This window comes from Telopea speciosissima, chromosome 7 (genome assembly GCF_018873765.1).
Source record: "Telopea speciosissima isolate NSW1024214 ecotype Mountain lineage chromosome 7, Tspe_v1, whole genome shotgun sequence".
Classification (NCBI taxonomy): Eukaryota; Viridiplantae; Streptophyta; class Magnoliopsida; order Proteales; family Proteaceae; genus Telopea; species Telopea speciosissima.
In genome coordinates, this window is record NC_057922.1 from 19690693 (window position 1) to 19712733 (window position 22041).

Sequence of the window (22041 nt, forward strand, 5' to 3'; positions counted from 1 at the left end):
AGGCGCGGCCGCGGCTCCTTGACAATTATGCTTATATCTTGCGTTAGATATGAATCCACTAAGTATAGAAATGAGTTGGATCCGGATTGACTGAGAAGTCTCGTACATGGTCCAAATCCATATGACCTTTCATCTTTAGTTGATCAACTGACTTGGAAATTTGGAATATTTTGGGAAAAATAGGCAGAATTTTGCGTCACCTTTTCTTATGTATGGAGGAAAGAATAGGAAAGTTCTTCAGAACAGGTGCACTTTTTAGATTCTATAGAAGGCATAGTGAACTTGTTGATGTGTGGGTCCTTTTCCTGAAGGATTTTAAAAATAATTTTGTAGTTTGTATCAGAATTCAGATCTGTACAATTTTATTAGTCTGGATCCTGTCTTCTGTTTGTCATGGTGTGCTACTAAACTATAGTGGGCTTTACGTGCAGTTAAAAGTGGAAGATATTTTACTTCGTGGGCTCAAATGGAGCAAGTTGCTTGATCCTTGCAAAAAAGGCCAATGGTGGTTGTCTGGCGAGATGACCTCCTCAAGAGATAATGTTGAAGAGGTTGCCAACATTATTGATAGAGAGGTCCTTGAAGCCCAAAAATTCATGCAGCTTGCCGCAGCACAGAGGATGAATACAGATGCCAGGAGGGCTATCTTCTCTGTGATAATGAGTGCTGAGGACTATGTAGATGCTTTTGAGAAGCTTCTAAGATTGGATTTGCCTGGGAAGCAGGTGAGTATTTCTTCTTTTTTACCCTTCTTTTTATTTTGTTTTTTCACCGCTTCCATCTTCTAATGCATCAAGGGTGCAGGATAGAGAGATCATGCGAGTCATTATAGAGTGCTGTTTGCAAGAGAAGGTTTTCAACAAGTATTACACCATTCTTGCCTCAAAATTGTGTAGCCATGACAAGAACCACAAGTTCACTTTACAGGTATAACTACTCTCTCATGAATTTGTAGGATGGTAATTATTATATCATATTTCCATTGACAAAATACGTGGTTAAGGTGAATTGGAGATGTTTTAGCTTGCTAGGTGTTGGCCAGGCATCTAAATATATTTATTAATTTCATGTTAGGATATTTTTATATACAAGTCAACTGCAACTATCGAGTAATATAACTAAGTTCTTTTGATAAATGATTGATAATGGTTTAACTGAAACAGAGGAATATGCGGTTGAAAATTAAGCAAAAGAATCAAGTGGGCATGATAGTTGGCCTCCATTGGTCCAGCATTCTTCACCTGTAAAATCTCTGGGAGTTGTACCGAGACCTGGATATATCCATTCTTCAGTTCTAACACTAGCAATTGACTACTCCCAAGAGTATGACATTGAATGGGATGGGTATCAATATCCAGTGGACACTTAAAAAGAAGTTACTGGCTATGTTGTCACTGTGAATCATTGTGATCCATTGAGAAAGCTGCACCTTTACTGTGACTTACGTTGTCTCTCCTGTTTCCTGTCTTATGCAGTATTGCCTATGGGATCAGTTCAAAGAACTTGAGTCAAAAGAGCTAATCAGGTCAATGAATCTTGCCAGATTTGTTGCGGAGATGCTTTCTTCATTTTCCCTCTCCCTTTCAGTTTTGAAGGTTGTCAAACTAAGCAATCCCAATCAGCTAACTCCGAAAAGAATAATGCATTTCCGGATGCTCTTTGGGGCTATTTTTGAGTACTCAGATGCTATGGTTTGGAATGTCTTCACACGTATCGCTTTAACCCCAGAACTTGAATCTCTTAGAAATGACATTGAATTCTTTATCAAGCAGTACTTGGTGAATACCGATAATACTCTCTCTACCAAGTTCAAGATTGCAAGAAAAGCCCTCAATAATGTCGACGGAGTCCTCATGTGAGTTTGTGCTATGTGGTCTTCTAGTTCCTGTTAATCATGACTTATGCTTGTTTTCACTGCCAAAGTCATGGGATCTTGAACAAGCTTTGGGTGGCAAGAAAGTTATAAGCTTGGGTTATTATCCTCATAAAGTTGAGTGTAATTAAAGAAACAAAGTGTAGGGTGGCACAAGAAAAAATGACTCATCTGTAGATGGTGATCAAAATTTGATCATGTTATTTGTTAATGTATTTTTTACTGTGATCATGATCTGATCATGAAATTTTAATGTTATTGAATTTTTGGCCTTTATTAAACTCAGAGGTTGGACTGCATAATCCTTTGGCCATGTTTATGTATATATATATGAGAAGAAGATTCACTGTTTTGGGGTGTGTTCTTAGTATTACCTGAAAAATCATTCCATTTCCACAGATCTTAATATTACTTGCAAAAAACATCCATTTCACAAGCAATGAAATAAGCTTGTAATGCTTCCCAGTTCCTTTCTTCAGACAGTTCCATCGAGCCTGCTTATGATTTGCGATTCCCTTTCCAGCACACCTATGATTGCTGCCAAATGGCAGCTCAGTTGGGTCACAGATATGGTGAAATATTGTCACATGTCATAAGCTACACATGATCAAACTCTCTGCCCGGCCTATGGCATCTCCCTCCTCACTGTCCACCGCATCTTGCTCCCCCCACCTGATTCCAGGCTTCCGATTGGAGGTAAATCACGTTTTTCGCTGGGATTTTCTAAAGAAGAAAATAAGGGAAGTTCAAGATTGAAATGCCATTCGAAATGAGACTCCAGTTGATGTCACGAGGAGATGGGATGAGGAAAAACCTTTTGTATTGAAACAATATCCGAAATCAGAGCTATCACAACGTGTGGAACGAGTCTCTGAAGGAAATTCTTGACTGCAGATAAACTTGGAACAAGGGAGGAGCTCTCAGTGACAGCAGCACCATTGATGAGGTGGCGCCGCTCAAGACCAAAAATGGAGAGGCCAAAGAGAGTCAGGTAGCCGCTCAGAGTGGGTGAGTCGCGCTGAATTAGTAGAACTTCACATAATTCAGATGCTGATGAAGAAGCGAAGCATTTGCGAACGGTTTCTACTCCGAGCAAGAAGAAGACAAAGCACCGGGCTGCTGGGACTGAGCAATCACTTTGTGAAATTACTTCATTTGCCCCTATTTAAAAAGTAATGATGAATTACAGTGGGGGTAGAAAAGTTAGGTTACAAACAGACGCACCTGGTAAGGTAATCACCTATTTTTATTACACATTGAGTTTGACACTAGTAAATATGCATGTGCAAATGCACGTATGACCATATGTGAGTGTAGACAAGAGATATTAGAGTGTCACTTATGGAGAAAGGGAGTTAAGGAATTAATTTGTAAACATAGTAAGAGATTTTCATGTATGAAATAGAAACTCAAATGTGGTCATTCAAAAATGGACAAGATCTCGTAATTCTTGAATAAAACTTCCTCTAACAAATCATATTTTCTTTTCCTACAAGTGTGGTATAATTTTACCTTTGCAATATGGGTCTATTTAATATATATATTAATCAACCCTAATTTAATCTAGCTAAGTCATTTGATCAACTCCACTCCAGTTCAAATTTCAACAAGTTCAGTTAAGCTTTTAAACAGAAAAGGACGGCTGGATAGATTCAAACAACCCAAATAAGTCAGACCAAGCATGCATGACTCTGCAAATTTTATAAATGAGGAAAAAAACAATGCTGATTTACCTAAGATAATCCCTTTTAGCGGTTTGAGTTCATTGATGGTTTAGGGTTTTTTTTTTTTTTTTTTAAAACAAAAACAAGGAAAAAATCATCCAACTCTTGTTCCTGATATCCATCTGGTTGCAAATTCAACATGGTTAGAGAGAGAGAGAGAGAGAGAGAGATGTGGACTCAGATCCATAATTTGATAAGAGGTGCCATTAAATTTTCTTCTCTCTTGGCGGCAAAACTTGTTGGATTTGGCCATTAAAACTTACCTCGATCTACAAGTCTTTTAAATAAAAAACTTAAATAATTCACAGATCTGTGAAAACTTGTGTTCTTCTATCAAATTCCAACCGATTCTAAGGTTGATTTGAATTGGAATTGATAGAAGCTGATCCCATTCCAATTCCAGATTTTTAAACCTGGGTGGGTAGTACCTGCCATAAGCAGATCCTTCTTTTCCAATCTGTGATCTTTAGATTTTGATCCTTTCTTCTCTATTTGTCTGTCTTCCTACAACCCCAGGTTACCCATCAGCTGCAATATCCCCAAATCACAAATTGGGGGAAGATGCAGAGGTCCATGACTTCCTTTCTGTTGGGCACATGTTTTATGATAATAATATTCAAGCCACAAAAGCATATCAATCAACCAAAGGGAAATAAATTCGCGCCCAGTTCTGGTTTTTCTCTTTGTTTTGCTGTTAATTCGTTATTCTATTGGCATTCTGAGACATTGGGCTCCTGCCCTCTCCCATCTCTTCTTAATAAAGTTCCTGAGATTCATCTTCATTGATTGATTGTCCACAAGAATCAGCTTAAGTTGATGTCTAAAACCGCTTAAAAGGATAAAATTTCAGGCTTTTGGACCCGGGAGGCCAAACCCATGGGCACCCCCAGTGAAGCTTTCAAGATTAATGAGATGGCACCTACCAGTGCAATTGTTGGCAATGTTATCAAGGATTAAATTACAAAGTGCTTCATTGGCCATCAGAACAGACCCTCAAGTGATGGTAATACCTGGATCAAAACAATGTTCAACCAGCTGAATACATCTTATTTTCTGGCATAAGAGCTTGTGACCTCCATTTATGCATCTCTCTCTGTTATAATTACCAAGTGGGGAACATCCCTTATCCCTGCTACACTACAATGAAGCTAAAGCATGTGCAGTTAATACAGGACATGGGCCATGTTTGCTCTTTTACAACTCGTCCATGGAAGCAGCATTCCTTGTGTGCTCACTGTAAGATGTGTATGCTTCAATGATTGACTCATATTTCAATTCCTTTCAGGTACTCCATTTGATTTAGAAAGTGCAACGCTGTACAAAAAGTAGTTATGGACAACAATAATTGGTTATCATATATTACTTAGCTAGGATAACCAAATAAATAAATTAAAAAAACAAAGTAACCAAGAAAGCAATAAGACAAATAGCATGCAACTCTAGTCTCTGTCTTTGTGATCAATGTAAGAGTATGAATGTCCTAAGAAAAAGAAAATGAAGTAGGCCGGAATGTATTGCAATAGAAAAAGTCTTCGTACCAATTAGGAAGTTTGAATGTTTTTAAATAAAAAAATAAAGGATGCAAAGTAAAACATGCAAGTGAAAGAAGATTGGGACTTGCTCTTCTACTTTAACAGTGGCCATGAAAACTGCTTAGGGAAAAGATCTTCAAGGTTATATCCAACCCAATTCAATTTCAGGTTTGATCTGGCCAAGGCATATTCCAGCCTAATGGCCTCCTGACTTGCAGCCAGGCTGATTCCTCAGTCATCATGACTTGAGATGCATTTGTAGCATGCATTCCAGGAAGTGCATCCTAAGAACAAACTGGGTTATGGTTTACTAATTTAGGGCAAAAACTAGGGTTAGGGTTGGACAATGACAATGGGGTTTATGGGATTTTAATGTGCAGGTCTAGGGTGCCTTTATGACATAAATAATAGGGTTTGGGAAGGTTTTAAAATTCTGCAATTCTGGACAGAATTGAGTTGCAGGTTTTGGGTTTAACGGAGTGGAGGAATGGAGGGGATAGAGTGGGAGTTATGAGCTGGATTTTGGATCGAGTGTGGGGAGAGGTGTGGGGGATATAGGCTAGAAATTTGGTTTGGAATTGATGGACAGATCTGAAATTATGAAGGAGTCCTAGTTAAGGTATGAGTTGCAGGTTTAATGGAAATTAGGGTTTGAGGGATGGAAGCGGGTGTGGATTAGGTTAGAGGATGAAGAGGGAAAGGATATATGTAGGAAACTAAGATTACTTACTGGTTTGATCTCCTTCAGAGGCAGTAGCAGCAGCAGCTTGAAGAAGCTCGATTGTAGAAGAAGAAGAACCTCCTGGTACTGGACAGACACAGAGAGTCATGAGAGTCCACCCACCCTTCACCTTGAGATCCACAAGGCAACACTCACACAAGGGAGCAATGGCAGCAGCAGCAAAAAGCAGCAAAGCAGCAACGAAATTGTATTTTTTCAAAATAAACTGTGGGGAGCCTCTCCCACGATTCTCTTATTAATAAGGGCCTAAGGGCCAAAACAGATTACAATTCAAACTCTCCTTCCTCAATCGTGGATGGGAGTAGTTAGATTAAAACAACTTAAACTTAAAAGGAAAAGACTCATCTACGCCTAATGACTTAAAACAACTTAAATAAAAGAAGATTCCCTACTAGCCAATAGGATATAAGAACCTATTAGCCAATAGGAGCACTTTACTTAAATTAGACCAATTGAACCAATTGGATGCAACCAATTTAGATCGGTTCAATTAAAAACACAAAATAAAAACTAAGTATAGAACTGAAATAACTAAACTAAGGCTCCTACTAAAACCCTAGGCTTAAGGTGGCTTCTTCAATTCGAGGAGGCTAGGGTCTACATCAGACTGCTTCTGCCAAGCATGACTCATAGGTGTCGAAAGAAGCTGGTTATGCGCCAACATGAGCCTCCCCCCCTGGCGCAGTGGCCAAACATGGCCTAAATGTTAGACAAGGAAACTGTCAGCTGTCGATATAAAAACTTCATTATGGTCATGGAGCAGAATAGGAGTGTTTGTGATGGGAGAGAAGCCAACTGCTGGCAATCCTCGTTGCCTGAAGTATCGAGAATCTGTTGAGGCTGGAAAAACTTCTGGTTTGCCAAATTTGCCATTAGCTTTCTTTACTGCCCCTTCAAAAAGTGCCCACCATGGATTAGAGCCATCTGTAGCGGTGAGGACTGGCTTCCCAAACTCATCTAGAGTGGAAACCTTGCCTTTAAACTGTCCCAAGCAAACGTGGTTAGAATTGAAAAAATAAATTCCAAAACAAAAACTTAACAATTCTGATGCATCTGCTTTCACTACGGATATTTGACAGTTATGACAAAACATTCATACACACAGAGATGAAGGATAACAATAAAAATATTAGCAGTGATCAGAGTAGTAAATTAGAAGAAAAAGACGAGGACAACTAATATAGTGGCAGTTGTGGTAGTAATTTTCTTTTACTCTCTTCTTTTCTACTGATTTTGTTCACATAAAATATTGGCAACAGCTCCAATGCCGGTTTAATGGCAATGGAATTAATAAATTAAATGCTTCCTTCCCACATTTCTAGCTTTGTTCCCGAATTATAGGAAAATCTTCCAAGTTCTTCCATACCTCAAATGTCATGTTGCGTGAAGAAGGCGCCCATTCCTCTTCAATCTGTTTCTCCAACAATTTCTCATCAGCAGTTGGTGGGATTCAAATGTCAAAACCTGCTTCAGCATCAAATGGCTGCAGATTCATAACGAACCCCTGACAGAAGGAATACGGAAGTCATATCAGAAAGGCATACCAAAATCTGAAATTAAAATGGGGAGAGGAGGTGTAAGAATCTGTTGGTGGTTTTACGGAGTGCTTTTTGCTAACTTTGGGGTAATGGGGGGTCCTGAACCCTTGATAAAATAGGGGCTACACTGCTACACAATGGAAGTGGTGGGGGTTACATGTTGGGCCACGAGGAAATAGTTTCCAAGAAAAAAGAAGTCCACAATTCCTTAAAGCATGTGCATTTGACCTACTTAATGCCCTGAGGGGAGGGGGAGAAAAAATTTATAGTTTGGTATGCCCCCTGGACATGATTGCTGACTCATTGTCTAGTTAATTTGAATTGACAAGGCAGTGACCAAATATACAGCTGTAAGTTGAGGTTTCATCCTCAATGAAATTACTACTTTTCCCCCATCCTTATATTGCTTATATACAAAATTATCTCCTTGTTCTATGCTTCCCTGTTTTACAAGGTTTTTGCCACCTAAATTTGGGTGGAACAATTACAAGGGGCCAAACAAAAGCTATAAAAAAAAAAGAAAGAAATTCCTAAATCATCTGCTGAGTTTGATCAGTAATGATAAGGTGTTGACAGATAGCTATGGTTAAAATACTATGAAAATATTGTTTCTGAGAAGATATAGGGCACAAATAATCATTTTTCTTCTTAAATTGAATCTAGGGAATAATTATGAACAAATTAATTTCCAAACAGATCCAGGTGTGTCCAGATTCTATTTTGGATATTAATACATAATCCAAATTACTAATCTTACCTTTCTTGAAAGGGCAAATGTTTTTGAACTAATAAAGAACAAAGAAAAAGGGAAGGGAGTGGTACACCACCTCAAATATGCACTCTGGATATTACCCACGGTCATTCTTTAGCCTATTTCGAAAGGGAGTAACAATAGGGTCGTTGAGCACTGTTACTCCAGTTTCCAGTCTCCAATTGGGTCGAAAGAAAACCCCTTACTTTCCCAGGCTTTGTACGATTATTTGTATTTTTGTTTGACTTTCTCTAATATCCCTATCATTCCTCCACCTTATTTCTCCCACTCCCAGACCTGAAAAACTCCAGTCGAGATAACTACATAGACAACAAAACTCATACTAAAAACCAATCAAATCTCACCAAAGAACCATAGAATTCAATGAAAGATGTTTTCAAATTATAGTAGAAGGAAGGAAAACATAAGGGAAGGATTTTTTTTTATCATTAACAAGTGCCACGTTGTACTAACTATATGTAGAAACTGCAAATGTGAAGGGTTCAGAAATCCTTTTACAGATTCTAATTTAAGTTCATTTATGGAAAGATCTAAGATGGTCATATTCATATTTATTTGCAAGTACGCATTCAATCTTTGTATGGACTCTCTAAGTTCTAAGGTTTTGATTGACAATGTGGATTTTAAAGTTAGTGAATTCTTCAATGTAGAAGAAATATAAAAAAGTATTCCAGATAAAATTTCAGCTTCTCTAATAAGTTAGAAAGAATATGTAATATGAAAATACGAAACAAATTGTACAATACAACATAATTTCTTAGATAATGCAGTAACCAGTTGTTGAATAACACGACGGAATTGGATTTGAAGTTTCATCGAATTAAATAGGATAGCATGTGTTCCAATTTAATTAAATTCGCATGTAGGTAAATCGAATTTGAATTCTATGCACTATGAACTTATGCCAATATCCATTAGATGATATTTCAAACCATTTCAAGTTGAGTTTGAAACTTCTAATGAGCTCTTGATTGGGATCAATATGTTCGTTCAAGATTAATATGTGGAAATTTGTCATGTTCCTAATACTGATCTAGTTGGTCGGTTTCACAAACCTGTTATCCTAAACATCTTTATTAATGCAGTTGTGCATTATAAAAGGCCCAATTGAATAAGACCCTAAACAATGGTCATGGAACTATTACACCAAGCGAAGTAATAATTAATTCAACGGCTTACAGTTGGAGATGGGGTGCCAACCTTCAAAAAGGCCATATTCACTGATATGACCACGCCTGCTTCCTTCAAACCCGCCTTCACCATGTCAAATTGGGCAGCCCGGAACCTCCTCACATTCTCGATGCTCTTCATTAGGTTCTCCATTGCACTATTATCGTAAAGTTTTGACCCATGACCAGGGGAACCAGTAACGTTAATCACAAGCCACCACAGGCTCGCTCCTCTCCGCAAAGAAAACACTGTAATTTTCATTCGTAGATGCCAGCCCTGTCAGAGTTCCAAACCATTTAATTGAACCACCATTCTGAAAATTAACCTACTTCGGAGTTCAAATAAAACTGATCTTGCCTTCATCAAGGAGGATACCAACATTCATTTTCTGGAATTCTTCCGACTCAGCTAATTTCTAAGCCCCGTCATGGCCGCCTATTTCCTCGTTTGTAACGAACGAAACGTAAATAGTCCTAACCGGCTGGAAACCAGAGTTCTTCAATCGGCGTATGGCTTCCATGTACTGCATCCCAACACACTTCATGTCTTGCGATCCTCTGGCATAGATATCTCCGGCACATGCATATTTCCTGCGTTAGAAAATCCCAACTAAAATCTGCAATGGGTAAGAATCAAATAGATTAGAGAGAGCAAAAAGCAATCTATAAATCCTAACTCAAAGAGGGACGATAGAAAGGGAAATTTAAGGAGATGGTGAGAGAGAGAAGCGGGGTAGAGGGAGGGGGAGAGGGAACGAGGTGAGAGATGAGAGTGATTGCAAAAGAGAGAGAAAGATGAGAGATTTACCCATGAGAGAGGGAGACGGAAGAAGGGAGAAGAAGACTTCAAAGCCCCGAGAGAAATCAAAGAAGATTTTAATTTAATTGTAAAGGGAGGGGGATCTTCGGTCGGGGAGTGGGGATAGAGGGAGAGAGAGGTTGGGAGAGGGGAGATCCTGGAGAGGGAGAGAGGATTGATTTTTTTTAGATCTCGATGGAGAAATGGTATACTATATTATTATGTTTAAAATTTTTTTAAAAAATTAAGAAAGGGTACCAAGAATTTGTATAAATTTAGGGCCGTCAAATCACTGATTCAGGGAAAACACAAGTATTTTTCCCCTAGTTTTCATGTAGACCTAAAATTTAGGGCCGTCCGTCTGTTAACAACATGTTCTAAACTGGTCTTTGTTGTTTACAGTCTACTGCCTTTAACTTCAACATCCCTCCAGGTGTCATGATGCAGAAGAGAACCTTGAAAGTAGTAAATTTGCATCCCTTCAGTAATAAGAGAAAGCATACTCTCTCAGGTAGGCTCCTGAACCTAAATTCATCTTCTCAGAAAAAGGCAAACATAAGAAACATGACATATAAAGGTGAAAAAGAAAAAAAGGAACCAACTATAATTTCACAAGCAACAGGAAACAGTAAAAAACAAGAAACAATACATAACAATAGTCCCCTTTGTCTTTATTTGCAAGTTCATTCTACATTGGAGTAATATCAAAGTTCAGAACAATTAAAAAGACCTTGATGTGAGGCTGGCAATGGCTGGTTGCTCAACCATGGCAGATGGCACCTGCTATGTTTTGCCAAGACAGCACCAACTGTACCTCGGGCCTTTGCAACTCCTAAGCCTTGAATATGTTTCCTTGGTCCCGGGCATTGTTAAATCTTTCTGCTTGGGGTTGTTGCTCAACAATTTATGCTGGGCAAGGTGGGCTATAGTTCAATCAGCATTTGGACAATGCAGCTTCATTGGTGCATCATCTGATGCACTAGAAAGAGAGCAGGCTATGGATTCTATCATCTTACTGGAGTCTACCACTACCACCCTCCCCCATGCAACCCATGCAGGGCAGGATTCCAAGCCAAATAGCCAGCTGAACTGTTGACAGATCTGATCCCATAGAGAAATCGATCAGAAATTCTGTGGGAGTTTGGATCAGTAGTTTTTAGAGTAATCTGTTTTCTTCTAATGATCCTTGATTCTGATTTCTTGTTTCTAGAACCTTTCGGTTGCTTCATAAATCCAGTTCTGAGGATTCTCTGAGTTCTCTAGTCTGTTTCCTGATCATATCTGTACCTTTCATACAAGTATCGGTTCTGTAACCTATTATTCTCATAGCCGAAACTTATTTCTTGGTAATTCTTGCAGGTTCCATTACCTTTACTCCTAGGTCTAGGACTAGGGTATAATCATCCCCCATAACGATGCTATGTCCAAGCCCTAGGTATAGGATTAGGATATAATATCCCCCATAACTATGCTATGTCCAAGCCCAATCTTCTCCCATGTCTCTTTAGCATCTTGCCATGACAATACATCATGTTAAATAAACGAACTGAACAAGAGAAAGAAGGTAAAATTTTTTACTGAACAGTTTTTGTCAGCTAAACTGATAATGGGTGCTAAATCATTAGAGCTTCACACAAATTCTTAATTATAATTTAAAATGTTTCCTACACAGAGAAATTCAATTATGAGTTCAAAATTTACAAGTTTGTAACACAAACTGAAAACTTTACCCCCAGTAACCAGGCCAGAGATCCTACAGGAATACATTAAGAAATGAAAGCCATACCAAAAAAAAATCAACAATCCATTCTTTTCACCTAAACTTCCTAGCAGAGAGATGGTTATAGGGAAAGGAAGAATCTGTTTTGGACATGTAGATGGTCTTCATAAGGTCAAAATTCAGACATTTCATTGTATATGTGATTTGCTCCTCCAACTGCGCAAACACATTGATTTGCTGCATACAAAACAACAAAACCCTTACCTCAGAACAAGATTAAACAAAAATCTAAATCCTAAAGAAAACACAAAGCAAGCAAATAATCCTAGAGAAAAGGAACAGATAGAAGAATAATTACCAGGACTTACCAACAAATCGAATCAGGCAAGGCATTGGTTAAAGCAACAAGAACGAATACTAGATTTGGTTTGTAACCAAGCACAGGAGAAAGCTGCAAGGATGAGATTATCAGATCACAGCGAAGCAGCACCAATGATCTCAGAGGCCTCTTTTATGCCTGCCAAGTTGCCCCTATTCTGTGGGAGAAGGGAGGAGAGATGAAAATTAAGCATAAATTTCCCATTCTTTGAGGTGTAATAGGTATGTAGTTATTATGTGCTCTCTCAACACAACTTCAGATCAAAAAACAAATATTTTCACAGGGAGCAGTAATAACCCAGGCGTAGGAAGACGGACGAGGTGAGGCCAATGTATAAACAGCACATTTTCTGTCCCATAAAAGGCTACATCAACAAGAAGTTGATGAAATAGTCTTCTTATGTATGCTTAATGTTGGCTGACCAAATAAAGAAACACTAATCACCCTCCAACAAGTCCAATATTTCTATGCTCAATTTTATAAGTGTCTCGTAGCATATTTGGAGTTTGCTGTCTCCTTCAACACAGCACCAACAATCGCTGCTTTTTCAAGACATTCAGCCTTGTGTAATGCATCCAACAAGACAATGCAGGTTTTGGCATAGATATTAAATCCTTTTAATCGAGTTTCCTCAAACAGTGTGAATGCATCAACTGCCCTACTAGCATTACTTAGTGCTTCTATTAAAACATTGTAAGTAGCAGAGTCTGGTACACCTCCGCTAGCCCTAAACCTCTCAAACAAGTCATTAGCCCCTGCTATGTTACCTGCCTTTGCAAGCCCTGAGATCATGGACGTGTAGGTGATCAAATTAGGGTTTAACCCTTTTTTCTGCATCTCTTGCCAAAAAACGAAGGCCTTGTTGAAATTCTGAACCCGACAAAGACCATTTATGAGAATGCTATAAGTGATGATGTTAGGGTTGCATTTCAAGTCTTTCATTGACTGAAAGCAGATAAGGGCTTCATTTATTTCTTCCGCTTTAACCAAGGCATCGAGCAGGCAGTTCCACGTGTACACATTGGGTGTCAAGCCCTTTTGCATCAACTCTTCCATGATCAGATAAGCTTCGTCAATTCTGCCCACCTTTCCAAACCCATCAATAAGGCTGCTATATACAACAACATTTAACTCTAGTCCTTTTGATTTTGCTTCTTCAAAGAGCATGTATGCCTCATCAAGCCTATCAATTTTGGCAAGCCCATCGATGACTGATCCATATGTAAAAACAGTGGGTGGATGACCCTTTGCCTTCATTTCCTCCAGCAGCTGGTATGCTTTGTTGACTTTACCAGACTTGCAGAATCCATCAATGATAACATTGTAAGCACGAGTATCAAAAACACAACCTTGTTCTTTCATTGCATAAAACAATTCATAGGTCTCTCGTGCATGACCAGCTTTTACAAGTCCATGAATGAGAATAGAATAGCTCCGTGCATCAGGAATAAACCCCCGGGTCCTAATTTTCTCAAACAAAGCCCGCCCCTTTTCAGTTTCACCAGCCTTGAAAACACAATCCATGTATGTATTAAGAAGGGTTAGATCAGGATAACAACCTCTACTGACCATTTCTTTGTAGATCTTGTGTCCATCTTCCTTCCTGCCAGACTTAAAGAAGTTTCTGATAAGGGAGGTGTAGACAACAACATTTGGAACCTCACCGACATCCAACATCCTCTCGAACAACCGATAAGCATCATCCACCCTGCCATTTTTGCCCAGACCATCTATCAAGGAGCAGAATGTAACAGCATCCGGGGTGCAGCCCTTTCGTTGCATGCCTTCAAAGATACTCCAAGCTTCTTCCAGCTTTTGAGCCTTGCACAGCCGATCAACCATTATATTCACAGTCAACACATTAGGATACAAACCAGCTTCTTCCATCGCATCACGAATCTTAAAAGCACCCTCAAGTTTTCCTTCCTTACAAAGCATGTCTATGAGAATGTTATAAGTCGAAAGATTTGGCACTGCATCTCTCTTCATCTCCTCAAACATTCTAGAAGCCTCATCCTCTCTCCCCTTCTTCCCAAGGCAAGTAAGGATGGAATTATATGCAACCACACTAGGAATGCAACCTTTCTCTTTTTGCCGTTCAAGTAATCTGTAAGCTTCAACAAACTTTCCAGCAGAACCATAGCCCATGATCATTGTATTATAAGCATATGCACACGGAACATTCCTATTAAGTTCCATCTTCTCAAATAGCTCTTCAGCTTCACCCAGTCTATTCGCTTTGCAAAGAACCCCTATCATGCTAGTATAAGTTACATCATCTGGCACAAGGCCTTGAGCTTTCATCTCATGGAAGAATTTCCAGGCCATATCCAACTTACCAACTTTTCCAAAGCAATCTATGCAGACATTGTAGAGAACAATATCTGCATCAAAAGAGTTACTCTTCATCTCATCCAATAAGGTGAGAGCCATGTCGACTCGGCCTTCCCTAGCAAATACGCGAACAAGAGTAGTAAACAGATGCACATTCACTTCATAGCCTAACTCTTGCATCTGATGAAATAGGGCAAGTGCAAGATCAGGTTTGTGACCCTCTGCAAGAGCACCAATCAAAGTTGTGTATGCTGAAAATGCAGGACGGAATTTGAACTTCCGCATAGTATGAATGAGATTGAAAGCTTCCACCAGCATCCGAGACTTGACACAAGTTGTAACTAATTCCACATATGTGTTATTTGATGGTTCACATCCAGCAAGACTCATTTCCTGAAGAATCTGTCCTAATTCATCAAACTTTTTGTTTCTGACCATTATCATGAGAAGAGAACTGTATGCATCTAAATTGTGTACTTGGTTGGTTTTTCTCTCTGCCCATCGAAAAAAGTTTATTGCTAAATTTGCATCATTCAATCTCTTCAGGACTCTGATAACACATTCAGGATGAGGGCTTGCATCCAGCTTAGATAGAGCATCTTCCAGTGTCGATCCCCAAGGACCACTCATCAGAATGCCGCAAACTGCATCTACTCGTGATTTTGAGCCCTCTTCTTCTCCCAGGTTTTCATTAACAACACCAGATGAGACGGTACCATCCCTTCCATACAAGCTAGTGGAAGATCCACCATAAGAGGATGATAACTTTCTTTTTGTAATGTATCTATTGAGGTACACTGAATCAGAAAGAAAGTTTATTCCTGAAGTACAAAATAAAAATATCAGCTAGCACGCAAAAATTTTAAAAGTAGAAAGTAAAACACGATCTGGACAACAATTCTACTAGTTCTAACAAACATTTTCTTTTTTTGAAATTTTTTTTTTTTTTTGCTGCTCAGTCATGATCATATATCTAAAAGCCCCTAAACTTAAACTATACTAAGCTAATGTAAGGATATCTTGAGAAGGCAATACACAATTATGCTGCTCCATGTAAACTTATCTATGCTATTAACAATTTGTAAATGGGTTTAGTCATTGACTAAAAGTATATATGTTTCAAGAGAAACATCACATCTTTTATTTAATTTTTAATAGGTCTTATGGTTAATTACGCCCTTGCTCTCGCATGGGACCACTAGTTAATCATAAGGTTGTTGTCAAAGGTAAGACTGTGAATAGTTGGCCCAGTTCTAAGTAGGCAAATCCAAAATTGAAATGATTGATGAAATGGGAGGTAATAGATTGTTATAAGTTCCTTATCAGACATACTTTTGATACTCGTTTCAAAACTAAAATTGTATCAGATGCAGTTCTTTGATGGAATTGGATTTAGCATCTTAACAAAAACTAGTGTGGTAGGAGGTGCAATGCATGTCCATGTGAGCAAGGGCATGTATTAGTATGATGTTCATGCATCTAGATTTGCCATATCTTAAAACATTTTTTAATTCACCATCAACAACTCGTAAGGATGGCTAACAATGATATTTCATTATTAGGCACACCAAATTCCAACAAAATCATGCATAGTTTGTAATACCAACAACTTCATCCACAATAATATTAACAGCTTGGTGGAAAAAGGATTAGTTTAAATCATTAAAGAATCCTTGCCACTCTTTCTAAATCTAACAAGTGTTATTCAAAGTCAGGTAGGATGTCATTTGTAATTTTGGATTGGTTAAACAAATACAGATGATGAGATGAACTAAATGAATAAAATAACAGTGGGATCAAGAAAAATTGTTCAGAAGAAAGAAACAAAAAGAACCAAGTTCATACGGAGAGCTTATATAATATTCATACATCTTTCTTGTAGGAAGTGCTTTGATGTGGCAAAGGGCAATAGAGAGGGTGAAAAATTGACAGCCAGGTAATCACAACTTAAGGGATAATAATCACAAGTCGTACCACTGGGACTCCTATAGCATTACTTTACTTCTTTCTTTTTGTTTTCAGTAGTATTCATCACTAAAGAAATCAATATGAGCAACAACATATTGGGTAGGATCCAGGAGGAAGTGTACTTGGATTCAAAGCTTTGCAGGGTCTTGATGATAAAATACAAACTCTGAATGTTATTGCACCAGGTTCAGAATCATGTAAAATCAATTAGTTTGGAAAATGCTGTGCAAAAAACCACTTCTTTTTCTGGTTCCGCAACAACTTGGGCAAAATGGGGTTCTACCTTAGTTAGTAAGTTCGGGAACGGCAATCAAACGGGTACGGATACGTACGGCAATTAAACGGAGCAGACAGCAATAATACTTTTTAATAATCCAGCATAATGAAACGTGTATGGCAATGATACGGTACGTGTTTAATACGGCCGCTCTATAAGCAAAAATACGGGCATATATTCACTATGTAATAGACATTCACCACCTAATAGACAAAATAATAGCATATAGACAATGATTTTATAAAAAAGAAACCTCACAACTAAAATAAACACACTCCTGGTGATCCATTTAACATGTTCAATTGCAAATCTATTTCTGGTTTTCAAGAAATAACAGCAAATGGATGTAGCTATGGATGTATTCAACAAAGTGCATGTGTTCAGATTTGTCAGGATGGTCAACTATGGATGTATTCACTTAAAAGTGAAAACATGTTTTCTATTGCTAAGCTTTGCTTTATCCCTCTCTTATTTTACAGAATGGCAGTCATCTTCATGGTAATAGTGCTGAGGAGGTCGAGGTACATCATCAAGTTGGGTGCAAGAATGGAAGCTTGAAAAATGATCTTGCTTAATACTTTATTTGATTCTGAAATATATTGGAAGATGTATTCCAGAATCAAAAGATGAAGCTTTTTCATAAATTATTACAATAAATAATTCAAATTTCATATTAAGAAATTAAATAACTACAGCAAACAGAGAAAAAAAGACTCACTGAATAGGAAGGGGCATGGGAATCGGAATGAAGAAGATGACTGGAACAGGGGGTATCTCATCGTCGGGCGTCGGCTACCGGAGACGAAGAAGAAGAAGAGGAACAGAGGAATACGGATCGCATCACTGCAAAAGATAGAGTTGATTAGTTGAATAATGAAATTAAATCAAAGAGTGAAATAAACCACTTGAAAATATGTCACCAAAACATCACCCACCTTATCCTTCATCGCACACTGATAGCTGAGGAGTGAGGAATACGGCTTGCATCCACTACGGAAGCTACAGAGTACAGAATAGGAAGGGGCAGGGGTATCTCGCAGGCCACTGTGAACGGAGACGGAGACGGAGACTAGGAAGTGGCAGGGATTATCACACCGTCGGGGTCGGCTAGGGTTCGATTGTTCGATTAGAATAGGAACGGAAGAATCTGGCTGCGCCCAGACACATGGGGGTGGGCGAAATGATCACCCTACCCCCATAATGGCATAATGGCAGGCCCATGTGTCTGGGCACAGGCTGCGTTGCGGTACAAGAACATCAGTCTCTTTTTTTTTTATTACATTAAAATAAAAAAATATTTTATCCGTATAATTTGTTATTATACATGTATAACACAGACTTAAATAAAAAATGCATTTTTTACTATATTTATGATTGAATATGGTAAAATATGTTTTTTTGTTAATAAAACATTTGGATACGAGTATAATCCAGAACTTACTAACTAAGAGTTCTACCGAGAAACTGTGGATATTTTTAGTTTTCGCCATTAGGTACTGGTTGAGCCATTGTGACACGAAATCTATCATTGGTTAAATGATCTTTGGTTATGCTATTTTAAGCTTTGCTCTATCCGAAGCTATAGCATCGTTTGCCCCGTCTCTAATCTCATCCGTAATCCAATAGAGAAAATGTGTTGATTTTCATATGGCACTTCATATCAGGTATATAATATGACCATGGGTGTCAAGATGCTGCCTAGGTTGAGTCTAAAAAACAATGGATTGTGGTTTCAGAATAGTACATAAACAATTAATTAGAATTTCAGCATAATAAATGACCACCAACGGATAAGAGTTGCTGCTTGAAAATTATACGGATAATATTACAATCACTCCAACTAGTACATCTAGTATTACCTTGGTTGCTCAAGAGCCTCTTCATTCTGAGACCTCTATATAGCCTGGATAATCAGGTATGGTCAATTAAACGCCTGGATTGTTACTCATCAAACAGTGAACCCATACCCCTGCGTGTAAAATTAACCGTATTATGTACCCCTGCATTCAAATGAGATATCAGACAAACAATTGGCTGTTCTATCTAGAAACTCAGTTTTTGTTTTTTTTTTTAGGAAAATTTTCACATACTTCCCCTGAGGTATCGCATAATTATAAAATCATCTCTCAGTTTTGGGAAATTCTGTGTACCGCCTTGAGGTTCTTAAAAGTTAACACATGCTCCCATTCCGTTAATTTAGATCTAACAGTATTAAAATCAAAGGGTGAACTGACAAAAAACGATTTGGGGAAGATGAGTTGCATGTATCCTTGTAGGGATTTGTTATCGGCTAATGATACAATTTTGTAGTTACAAAAAAGCTCCAACACAATTACATGGAGAACAGTTTCGCCAATCTAACTACAAAACTCGCATATTGCATGACCTCCTTCCCTCCAACCAATCGCAAGTAGGGGTGAAAAGACTACCCCACCTCTGCTCGAGTGAGGTCCACTCCTGCTTGTGTCTGATTGGACTTTTGGAGGGAGGTCAGGTCGTTGGAGAGGAGCTGGATCCATTAAAGCGAATCATTATCCCTTCCAATTCCCTACCCGCTCTAATTCCTCCAATTCCTCATGTAAGAGTGGAAATGACCACCCTACCCCTATCCAAACACATTGCCCAAGATGGGGTAGGATGGTCATTTTTTAGGAGCTGGATCCATTAAAGCGAATCATTATCCCTTCCAATTCGCTACCCGCTCTAATTCCTCCAATTCCTCATATAAGAGTGGAAATGACCACCCTACCCCTATCCAAACACATTGCCCAAGATGGGGTAGGATGGTCATTTTTGCTCCTATGTGAGGAATTCGAGAAAATTGAAACGGGCAACAAATTGGAGGTGATAATTATTCACTTTAGTTTTGACTAAGTTTTGTTTTTTTTTTCACGTGAATTAGACTAGTAAATCGAATTAAAACCTAATTTTTTTCTTTTATGAGAAAAGACAATATATTAAAAGAGGGAGAGATTTACAAGAGAGTTTTCATTAATATTGCCATTATGTTCAATGAGACTCTTCCTAGCCAACAAAAGTACCAAAGTCTCCTCTCATATTATTTAAATTACCAAAAATGCCACTCCCAAAGAATCTGACCCTTCGACTCCCAAATCCTCCCCCCTACCACACCCCACCCAAAAAAAAATGAAAAAGAAAAATAGAGAATCTCCTCTCAACCTTTTTTATTCTCCGGTGTAACTCTCTCAAGTCTCACCCCACCATTTCTCTAAAGTAAAACTTTCAATTATGCTGTTCTGAGCTTGAGATTATATTCGATTCGGATGTCCTCTCACGCTCAACTGTTTTTGCTCTATGCATTTTGGGGGCATTAAAGGCAGCTTAAAACAATTGTATAACAATTTTCATTCAGATAGACTTCAAAATATTTCAATGAGGTCCATTGTTTTCGATCTTTTTCCATTTTTGGTAGAGGCCCATTGTATTCTAACTTAACCATTTTGATGTATCTATTTTCAAAGCCATAAGGTTTCATTTCCTTTCTCTTGAAATAATTTAACATTTTGCACACTCTCATTTCATTGAACACATGCAAGTCAGACAGGAAGTGGTGTTTTCAGTATTAGATGGGTGAGTAATGTGTGAGAACCTATCCTTGGGAGGGGAACAACAACTGGAAAGAGCTACTAATACCCTGTAGGTATCCAATTCGTTTTTAAAACCCTATAAAACTTTGCTCCTTTTCATTTTGAAATGTTTTTTTTTTTTTATTATTGTCTTGTTTAAAGATCGAATTATTACAGTGGTTTTTTTTGGGAAATTACACTATCACCCCATGAAGTTTGTACTAAATACAGAGCGATCCCCTGTGTTTCTAAATTATACAGCAACAACCCCTGAGTTTAGGTTGGTTGTTACAATCAGCCCCACTCCATTATAGCATTCCCGTTAAGTGTTACGGTGTTGGTAATTGACGCCTTAAAATGATTAATATACCCCTGATGGGGTGTGAGCTTACCATTTTGCCCATAGGGCATCCCTAACTTCACACCCCTTTCCCACCCCCTTCCTCTGTTAGGGCTTAATTATGAAGGATCTGATTTCGCTCTTCTTGAATCGATTTGAAGGCATATACTAGACGAATCGGAGTCATCGGCGAGTTGCTTGAAGAATCAACCAGCGAGGAACTCCGATGTATTGTAGGAGTTTAAGTTTTGGTAATCTCTTCCCTTGCTTAACAGTAACTGGGGAGATCTGCCATTAAAGGTCGATGACTTGGAATATATGATGGTCTACGGAGTCCTCCATGACGCCGTCTGTGTTGGATGGATTCGGTCACTCTCTGAAGAGTCATCAAATAGTAGCAACAGTAGCATCAGTAGCCCGATCAGTGATTTAACGACGGTTGACGTTAAACCAGAGCCAATAGAGACGACGATGACTGTGACTTCTGCATCGCCGGAGGATTCAACTTCAGTGACGACAGCTCCAGCTGCGGCTCCATCGAAGGGGAAGCATTATAGAGGTGTACGACAACGTCCGTGGGGGAAATTTGCGGTAGACATCAGAGATCCGGCGAAGAATGGAGCAAGAGTTTGGCTTGGTACGTTTGATACGGCTGAAGATGCTGCGATAACATCTTTCTTCCACAATTTTGGGGAGTAAGTAGACATCCATGAAATGTTCAAAAGATGCAATCGCTTAGAGGGCATGGAGAGAGATAGAGCCTCCGAAAACTGGGCTTACTTGAAAAGTGATGCGTCATAGAATCCCCCAACCAACCAAAAACTGTCACGTAAACGTACTGGGACTGAATCCGAGGACCGAGCCGACCAAGCCAAGGGACTCCAAACCGAGCACTGAAGTCGAGGCCGAGCACTGAAGCTGAGGCCGAGCACTGAAGCCGAGGCTGAGGTCGAGCATTGAAGCCGAGGCCGAGGTCGAGCATTGAAACCAAGGCTGAGGCCGAGCACTGAAGCCGTGATAGGGCATAAAATCACCTCACCAATTAGAAACTGCCACGTGGCCGACCTGAGGTCAGTCCAAGAACCGAACTGAGCTGAGCAGGAAACCGGGCTGACCCAGTCTCCGATAGGTCACCTGACAGAGCCGAGCTCACACAAGTCAGCCGGGGCTGAGGCCGAGCTCCGAGCCGAGCTCACACAAGTCAACCATAAACTCCTGACCGAGCATACACAGGACAGCCTAGGCCGAGCTGACTGCCGAGACCGACCTAACAGGCCGAGGTGACTG

General features: G+C 39.1%; 2 protein-coding genes and 2 pseudogenes across 5 annotated transcripts in view; 2 read left to right on the forward strand and 2 right to left on the reverse strand.

The window, feature by feature from the left end:
- Window positions 1-2172, forward strand: part of LOC122667712 (nucleolar MIF4G domain-containing protein 1) — a 28299-nt gene extending 26127 nt beyond the window's left edge. For both annotated transcript variants that reach the window (XM_043864102.1, XM_043864100.1), the window contains 3 exons: window positions 432-725; window positions 805-927; window positions 1476-2172. In XM_043864102.1, the coding sequence (XP_043720037.1) occupies window positions 432-725; window positions 805-927; window positions 1476-1859 (801 nt within the window). In that variant the 3' untranslated portion in view covers window positions 1860-2172. The remainder of the gene's footprint in view (window positions 1-431; window positions 726-804; window positions 928-1475) is intronic.
- A 4366-nt stretch (window positions 2173-6538) lies between these two features.
- On the reverse strand, window positions 6539-11016 carry LOC122668326 (annotated as a pseudogene).
- A 597-nt stretch (window positions 11017-11613) lies between these two features.
- On the reverse strand, window positions 11614-18726 carry LOC122669640 (pentatricopeptide repeat-containing protein At3g06920-like). 3 transcript variants are annotated; one of them, XM_043866448.1, is made up of 4 exons: window positions 18687-18726; window positions 12648-15403; window positions 12228-12406; window positions 11988-12106 (listed from the first exon to the last, which is right to left on the reverse strand). In XM_043866448.1, exons 1-2 carry the CDS (start codon window positions 18709-18711, stop codon window positions 12726-12728), a joined length of 2703 nt encoding a protein of 900 aa, XP_043722383.1. In that variant the 5' UTR covers window positions 18712-18726; the 3' UTR covers window positions 11988-12106; window positions 12228-12406; window positions 12648-12725. The 3 variants fall into 3 exon arrangements, with proteins under 3 accessions (XP_043722384.1, XP_043722383.1, XP_043722382.1); XM_043866449.1 differs by lacking the exon at window positions 11988-12106 and adding an exon at window positions 11614-11695 and having other exon boundaries at window positions 12228-15403; XM_043866447.1 differs by having other exon boundaries at window positions 12228-15403.
- Window positions 18727-20377: 1651 nt separating this feature from the next.
- LOC122668327 lies at window positions 20378-21453 on the forward strand (annotated as a pseudogene).
- Window positions 21454-22041: the final 588 nt, after the last annotated feature.

Bases quoted from the DNA above. Each gene is read 5' to 3' on its own strand.
- LOC122669640 (XM_043866449.1), bottom strand. From the start codon at position 18,711: ATGAAGAGGCTCTTGAGCAACCAAG. The intron at 15,404-18,686 runs GTAATACTAGAT...TTTGTACTTCAG, and splicing joins GAGGCTCTTGAGCAACCAAG to GAATAAACTTTCTTTCTGAT.